General features: G+C 46.8%; 1 protein-coding gene across 1 annotated transcript in view; it reads right to left on the reverse strand.

The window, feature by feature from the left end:
- Positions 1-8,821, reverse strand: part of MYOM2 (myomesin 2) — a 117,500-nt gene that overhangs the window by 3,079 nt on the left and 105,600 nt on the right. Inside the window, exons 33-35 of the mRNA XM_011968596.1 lie at positions 1,813-1,976; positions 1,526-1,562; positions 315-337 (exon numbers count right to left, since the gene is read on the reverse strand). Coding sequence (XP_011823986.1) covers positions 315-337; positions 1,526-1,562; positions 1,813-1,976 — 224 coding nt within the window. The remainder of the gene's footprint in view (positions 1-314; positions 338-1,525; positions 1,563-1,812; positions 1,977-8,821) is intronic.

The following is an 8,821-nucleotide window of genomic DNA, read 5'->3' on the forward strand; positions in this document are numbered from 1 at the left end:
GGGGAGGGGAGGGGAGGGAAAGAAAAGTGAAAGGGCCCTGGGTCTCTGGGCTGCAGATTCTGCAAGGGAAGACGTAGGACAGGAGTGAAAGTGGGGGCCCGAGGGGTGACGGGGCTAAGGCCAAAAGCAGTGCAGGGACCAGTAGTGCAGGACGTGGGGCTCCAGGACAGGGTGCAGTGTTGCTAGCATTGTTACATCAGGGTGGGGGGTTGCTGGTTATTATTTAATACACAAAGTTGGTACTCTAAAATATAGACCTTTTTGCCCCACCCAAAACAATTTACCACCCTGGTTACAATCTAACAGGTACTTACTCTTCTCTGCAAAAGCAGCAGCTCTAAAAGTTAAAGGGGACAGAGAGGAGAGAACGAAAAGAGAGTATGAGAAAGTACTTCCAACAAAATGTACAGCTGAGAGACTCACTAGCGATGAGAGCAAAAGAAAGAAGGAAATACGTCTGCATTCTCTTAGAGGAACACGTTCAGATCACAGGATCCCAGCATGGATATCACCGCTTTTTCCTGATGGTTCCCACTGCCCATTTTGAGGTGGAAAATGCCCTATTATCCAGATGCTAAAACCCACAGAAAAGTTTAGCATTCCAGTTCACAGGTTGAAGAGATTTTTTTTTTTCCACAAATTCACCAGAGACTTGAGATATTTTTGGAACTTGTCAGTTTCTGATCTATCTTGCTCATCCCTGTACCCGATCAACAAATGTTTATTAAATAAGCTAGCACAGGCCAAAGACTGTGGTCAGCTTTGGATGTGCGAAAACTCGATCGTGCATTTGAAAACCCTGAATTTTCCTTAAAAAGTTGTTCTGTGTAATGTGCAGACTGATGATAATTGACAGCAGCAGCATCACCATCTTGGACTAGCATCGCCATTTTAAGTTTTCCTTGATTAGAAACCGCCTAAGTCCAGCTCAAAAACATCAGCTTAAAGGCTAATGTCAGCATGACCATAAACCACAAATGACACCTCCAACGAAAAACATACCAACCTTGGGATAACCTACCCTCCAATCAAAAATATTCCAACCCTTAGATAACCTCCCCTCCAACCAGAGGCATTCCAACCCCACAAAAAAACTCTCCTTCACACAGAAACATTCCTAGCCTGAACCAGAACCTTTAAATACCCTTAGTCTGTAAGAGAAAGTGCTTCTGACCGAAATCTGCCAGAAGCACCACTCAGGTCTATTCTCCAAAATAAACCTGTCTTTGACTGTTAAGCTGCTTTGCGTGTTTCTTTCCTCTTTCTTCAACTCTTACAATAATGATTTTCGAAATTCATCCGGGGTTCCGATGACCCTGGACAGTCCGTTGATAAACGCATTTCTGGTTTAGGAGAATGCCCACCCCTCCACATACTGCATTGCTTAAACTGCCACTTCTGTCCCAGGAATGGCTCTTTCTTTGGGTCACCCAGGCTTCCATACAGATTCCCACATGCAGCCAAATTGACTGGGACTCAACTGCCCTCAGGATGATCTCATAGTAACCAAATACACAAATCTTACTTGAGTTGCTGGAATTCTGCAAATGCTTCATCAAAAGCTGTAAGGAAATAGTTCTTATGTTAGTAACCATTTCAGTGTTCACATTTTATTTATTCACTCAAATATTCTACCAGTGAATCTGGTTCATGAAAACTGATATAATGAAAGAATAAATAAAGTGATTTTTTCATTTTCTCTAAATGAAAATCGTAAATTCATATTGTCTCCTGTATCCATATCCCCTCCCTTCAGCATCTAAATGGATTTCTAAATAGAGATTGTTAAATGCTAAAGAAGAATTCTCTTACCTTGTCCGGACAGGTCGAGGGAGCGTTGATGGTTATCTTTGCCATCGAAAATCTCAAAAGTGTATTTTCCTTTGTCCTTCTCCGTCGGCTCACATATCTGCAGCCAGGCCATCTCTTCACTCCCCCCGATTCTCATATGCTCACTGGATGAGATCTTAGCATCTCTTTAAAATAGCAACAGGAACGTATCCAAGTTAGTGTCTCCATATCACATGCACCATGTCTACGGGGCAATGTCCTGCTGCTGTGACAGCCTTCTCTAACTTGCTGATGCCAATATCACAATAGATTATTCTGGCTGTTATGAATGTATTGACCACATCAGTAATATGTGGTCTATTCAAGACACCTTCTAACATTAAATGATACTTAATTTTCAAAGGTATATTATTTAATATATACTTGTCACAACATAATGGACTTAACATCATTCTATACAGTATGGTAGTTCCTGAAAAAATTAAATCTAGAACTATTATATGATCCATTAATTGCACTTCTCCGTAGATGCCCTGAAGAATTGAATGCAGGGTCTTGGAGAGAGATTGTCACACCACATCCTTAGTAGCATCGTTCACGACAGCCCTGGTGGGGAAGCAGCCCAAGCGTCCATTGGTGATGAGTGGATCAACAGATTGTGGCCCATAAATACATGAGAGAAATCCCAACGCCTGCTGCAATGTGAATGAACCCTAAGGACATTTTGCTAAGTAAAATAAGCCTGTCACAAAGAGACAAACACGTACTCCTATGAAGGGCTTAGGTAGTCAGATTCACAGAGACAGGAAGTAGAACTGTGGGTACCAGGGGCTGGGGGAGAGGAATGGGGAGTGAGGGTTTAATGGGAACAGAGTTTCAGTTTGGGAGGATGAAAAGGTCCTGGGTGGTGGTGGTGGCCACACAATGATGTGAATGTACTTAACACCACTGAACAGTACCCTTAAAGATGGTTAAAATGTTAACTTTTACAGTATGTGTATCATGCCACAATTTTTTAAAGTTTAGATAAAAACAAGGTGCTCATACCATTCCTGCCTTCTAAGATTCCCATATCTGCAACGTATAAGGCCAACCTGTTTACTGCAGACAAATGTGTATAAGTTATTTCCCAACATTACTTCAGTTTAGAGGGAGCCTGAGAGATTTGTGGAAGTCGCAGTCACGGGCGCATGAAAACAGGACTGACTCCAGGGCCACACAAGAGCTGGAATGTGGACCCGTTTCTCTCAGGCACCGGCTCCAGAACAGCTGGGGCTCAGGGAAATGGGCTGTGTCAGCTGCACAGACAGCCAGCTGTGGTGCTTGTGGCATCTTTCATTACCCTGGCCGGCAACCCAGAATGCCTTGAGTTCCATCAGGAAAAAGAATTCTCCAGCCCTCCTCACCATCATAGCCTTTTTCTCTGTTATTCTTCCCTTCAACAAATATATCTTAAGCCTATAATAAATGCACAGCTTGGGCCAGGTGCAGTGGCTCATGCCTGTAGCCCCAGCACTTTGGGAGGCCGAGGTAGGAGGATCACACGAGCCCAGGAGTTTGAGACCACCCTGGACAACAAAGCAAGACTGTCTCTACAAAAACACAAAAATTAGCCGGGCATAGTGGCAAGCACCTGTAGTCTCAGCTACTCAGGAGACGGAGGCAGGAGGACTGCCTGAGCCAGAGAAAGTCAAGGCTGCAGTGAGCTGTGATTACACCATCACACTCCAGCCTGGCCGACAGAGTGAGACCCTGTCTCAAAAAGTATATATGTAAAAATAAATGCTTGGCTCTGTGTCCTGGTCTCTGGTGGTGGTGCTGACAGTGTGTGTCAGAATCGAGTCTGTCCAGATAGCAAGTGGGAGCTCCATGAAGGCACAGCAGGATCCTGGTGCACACTAAGCCAGAGAGGACGGAACGGCTGCTCCCAGGGATGGTTTTGTGGGATTGGCTTCGGCCTGAGACTTAGCATCTGGGATCCTGGACAGAGAAGGGAGGATCTAACACTGCCCATGTGGGGTTGTTTTAGGAATCCAAGAAGATATGATCAACATCTATTGAAGCAACTCTGGAACATAATTGATACACATTTGTCTACAGTCATCAGGTCGGCCTCCCCTATTGCTGATGAGGGACGAGCTCGTGCTGCCTTAGAAGGCAGGGCAGTGTGAGCACTTGATTTCTATCTAAACTTTTAAAAACGGTGTTAGAACGCACATAATGTAAAAGGGACCCCTTTAGCCCTTCACAGTATGTTAATTATCTCCCTTTTCCCATGAGCTGCCCCTCCCCGGAAAGCGGCAGGAGAATCGGACCAGCCAATCCTTCAGGAATCTCAGTCCCACATCTGGAATTCTGTACGTTGCTGACCCGGGAGCCTCACAAAGGCTGACCCTGCAACAGAGCCCCATGCTCTGCCCAGCTGCTCTCAGTTCACAGTCAGCACGGGCTGCGTGGGGAGCAGGAGAGGAAACGAGAAGCGATAAGGCCAGGACCCCAGGACCCCAGCACTCAGGAGCCACAGAGGGCCAGGCCGTCAGTGCCATGTTTGCAAGCTGCAGGCTGGCGCTCACATTCCAGGTGACACGGACTCGCCAGGTTCTCCATCCGTGGTGTGGCCAAGGGCAGGTGAGCATCAGGGGCCACACCGGCCGTCCTGTGAGCTCACAGCAGGTCGCCAGTACTAAAGTGATTGATGGGCCATTCCAGCACTCAGACCTACTCATCCCTGTGTACAAAAGGGAAATTAGACTTTACACGGTGATTCTCAGCTCTGCAGAAAAGAAAAACCTTGCACAGAACATACACCAAGCAGCGGATTAGCCAGTCAATCCCAAACCCTGGCGTGCGAGCAGCAGCAAGAAAGCCCATCTGCGCATCTGAGACCTGAAGGTAAAGAGACACTGACACACTGTAGGGACCTCACAGCTTGATGAAGAAAGACTTCTTCATCCCCCCACCCCCCGCCCGTATGCACTTACAGCTGAACACTTCACAGACCAATCAGCGGATTGGAAATTACAGATCAGTGGGGAACTGAGCCCGCTGTAATCATTTATTGACTAAATGTACCCCATCCAAGGAAACAGGGTTCAACAAGGGTGTGGAACTCTTCTGGTGAGAGTCAGAAAAACTTGTTTTGCCAACACTGATGGGCCTTAGTCATCCTGTCACCCTCTCTTGTTGGAACTGATAAGGGTCAAAGTTCTAACAAATGCGCACACACACACACACAACCAGGCACGGCCAACTTGGCTATATGTGCTTCGTGCACACACAAAGACCCATGGAGCAGGATTCCAGCCTGGGACTCCACACATCAATAAGGCCCTCGGTCCTGCCCGGCCCCACCCTGCTTCCCTGCCCTGCAAAGCCTGGACGCTGCTTGGGGACTTGTGATGAGCTCCCTGCTTGCGGATAAGGGGACGATTTTTGTCATGCCTGGTGTCTTGAATGCTGCACCAAACGCTGTGTTTGTGCTGACGCTGGTCAGTCTCACCGAGAGGACGCAACAATCGCTGCCGCCCTGTGTGAGCTCATCCCCCTGTGTGAGCTCATCCCCCTGTGTGAGCTCATCCTCCCACATGCCACGTGAGTGTTAGGGAGAAGACAGCGTTTTCTTGATCTCCATTAACTCAAATATGTCTTCTTCAAAGAGCTAAATTATGTGCCAAACCTGTTGCATCCTAGATGTATAGACGAAGATGTTCAAACCTCTGCTCTGTGTGTGTGTATGTGTTTGTGTGTGTGAGAGAAAGACAGAGAGACTAGAATTTCTTCCATGGGGTAAAACTGCAAACAGCCCCGAAATCTCACTGTTTAGACTCGGAGCCATGAAGAAAAGCTAGTGAAGTTTCCACCGTATCAGCCACGTCGTACACAGCTTTGTCCAACAGGTGAAATTCACTGGGCCGCTAAGTCACCTTGCAAATGCTTCATGAAGTGGTGACATTTTAGCCTTTGCGGCGTTTATGTTCTGCTGGACTATGTCCCATTCCGATGGTGATCCGTTCTACTCACACAATTAGCAACTTGCTTATAGACAAAAGAAAGATAATTTTATTTTTATATAGGTGACAAGGGAAAAAGGTACGCCTTCACACGAGCATTCATAAAATGGCCGTAAATGTGTCCAACCGGCCTTCTGGCTTTGGTGTAACTGGACACACTGGCTGGGCAGCAGTGAAGACAAGGGCCCCACTGCAAACAACTGCTTCACTGGCCTCACGTTGACGGCCCTAGGCCTTTGGAGACTTATCATTCAAGTTTCACGTTTAAAAAGTGACCCTCTACTTCAATGAGGGATTCTTTACAACAGCCACACAATTTGGGGAAAGAACACTTGAACCCAAATCTCAGCCAGTGACAAAGGGTAAAAACCACTGTAATGCAGGAATGGTGTCCACTGAACACCAGATCACACACTGGCCCACTTGGTGCCCTTCTCAGAACCCACATGCTTCTGGCCCCACCTCCTGCGTCACAGCTGCGGCCTCCGCTGCCACCCCGGGATCTGGGTAAACATGCACGCATGCGAGATGCCCTGAGCCAGGACCCCACAGCCTGCAGCTGGGACACTACCCTTCCCTGAGCTGCAGCTGCAGAAAGGTAGCCGTGAGCTTGGGATCGGGAGCCTGTCTTAAACCCCAATCCCAGCCTCGAGCTCCCCATGTTGGTGTTCTGACCCTGGCTACTCTTGCATCACACACACTTCTCTTGGACTGGGTTCTAAGTCTGTTCCCTCAATATGACTCAGACAAAGTCACTCACAGAACATGGAGAGCCATTAGCAGAGGCTCCTGCTGTCCCTGATGTCTGCAACCCTGGCTGCTCACCTTGAGGGCAAATGCTGGTTTCCAGCTTCCTACTCCCAGCTTCAGGGTCTCACCCTAGACCCCATGCCCTCTCATTTGGCTTCCCCTGAACGAGCAACTTAAAAGACGGCCAAACACGTCCTAGTGCTCAAAAATAGCTGTTCATTTCTTTGACTACCTGGTTGCTGAATTAATTATAACTGTTGTCTTACCTAGACAATGACTTGGACATACAGGGATTTTAAAATTATTATTATTGTTGTTTGAGACATAAATGAGCCCAATATGACAAAACCTCTCCTTCGTATCACTTGACTACAAAACATGACCAAATTCCTTCATTCCAAACTAAAGTGAAAATGGTTTGTATTAATATAAGACAGTGGAGGATAGAAGAAAGCACACGTTTCTGCTCCTTCGTGCAAAAGCAACCAGCAGTTCGGTCGCCTGTGACAGGGTAGGTGGGAAGGAGACAGGTAAGGGGCATGGGGGCAGGTGAGCAGGGAGGAGGAGGGAAGGTCTGGGCTCAAGTGCTGTAGCTCAGACTCTTGCAACCACACTGCCTTTCACATTTCCCAAAATAAATGAGGAACATCAGTGTGAAAGCAAGGGGAACCCAAAAGAAAATACGAACAGTAACAAACCAACATAACGATGTTGCAAATAAATTGCTTATCACCCAGAACACAAAGAAATACAGTAGCTTTGGAAAGCAATATTTTGATTTCATACTGTATGGCTAAAGATGAAAGGAATTAATTGCAGGAAACACTGAACTCTAGTTTGCACATTTCTTTCTCACAGAGATACGAGTTACTAATTCTAAACTGCTTGATGTAAATACTAGGATTAGGGGAAAAAAAATAGATGAGAGCCAGGCTTCTCCCTGGGGAACCGAGTTACAGCTCAGGAAAGGGGCAAGGCTTGAATGAAGCCTGTGGAGTTGGACTGGACTGGGATCCTATCAGATTCTAGTACACAGATGGTGAGATGCAGAAGTGGACACGGATGTACAAGTGTGTGCCTCCGTGTGCACCCACATGTCACCCAGTCCTGTCTCCAGAGCGTGTAAGACCTGCGGCTCCCTGAGACACTGACAGTCTCTGATGCCACCCTTGGTCCAGGAGCCAGGGCTTCTGGGATTGTAGAACTGGGGCAGAAAATACAAGATGAGTTGGGAATGTTTTACGGACTCAGAAAATAAGACATTGCTGCTAAGAAGATGCAGGCACGCACGCTAGAGCAAGCAGGTGTCAATCGGAAGGAGCTCCCAAAGGCCACAGCTGGAACAATGTGAGCAAAGTAACAGCTCACAAAATAAAATCAGCATCCCTGAGTCCAAACGGATGCAGCCGAGCAGCTGAATGAGGAGGTACACAGAGGAGAGGCCAGCGCCTCCCAGCAGAACAAACATAGGAGGAAGAGGGAACTAGAAAATTACCCTCTACCCAGCCCCTCAGAAATCAATACTGCAGGCCAGATTCACTGCTGAACCTCAAATCTCAGCACACAGGTCTGCGGGGGGACAAGAGACTTGCCAAGTCCTAAAGTATTTACTAATTACCAAGGGAAAAATAATAACGTTCCCAAGAAGAGACAGGGCAGACATTGCCTTAACCCAGTGATCAGATATCAGCACGGCTTTTGTTGTATTCCAGCTAAAACTGAGTCACCAACCCAAACATGGGAAACACCAGATAAACCCAGATGGAGGGGCATGCTTCAAAGTGACAGACAGATGGCTTCAAGGCACCCAGGCCAAGAGAGACGAGGAGAGCCTGAGGAACTGTCCTAGACAGGGGGGAACCAGGAGCCAGGACACCTGATTGCAACATGGGACCTGAGATTCAACACAAGAACACGGAAAAGGGCATTCCTGGAAAAACAGGTGCAATCTGAACTGGTCTGTAGCAGAGTTAATAGCATTACATCATCATTCAGCTCCTGGTTTTGATGGTTGTAAGGTGGCTAGACAAGACGTTAACCGGACGGGAAGAGGATGGAGGATATAAGGGAACGCCATACTTTCTTCCCAACTTTTTTATGAGTCTAAAATTATTTCACAGTGAACGATTTAGAAATATTATATATTTGTAACTGAATATTATATATAGTAAAATACATGGTTGGAACTAACACAAGTGCAAAAATCTAAAAACTAAGTCTGAGCTCAATAATGGCTGAGAGACCAGGCGTGGTCGCTCATGCCTGTAATC

Source organism: Mandrillus leucophaeus, unplaced genomic scaffold, assembly GCF_000951045.1.
Source record: "Mandrillus leucophaeus isolate KB7577 unplaced genomic scaffold, Mleu.le_1.0 Scaffold85, whole genome shotgun sequence".
Lineage (NCBI taxonomy): Eukaryota > Metazoa > Chordata > Mammalia > Primates > Cercopithecidae > Mandrillus > Mandrillus leucophaeus.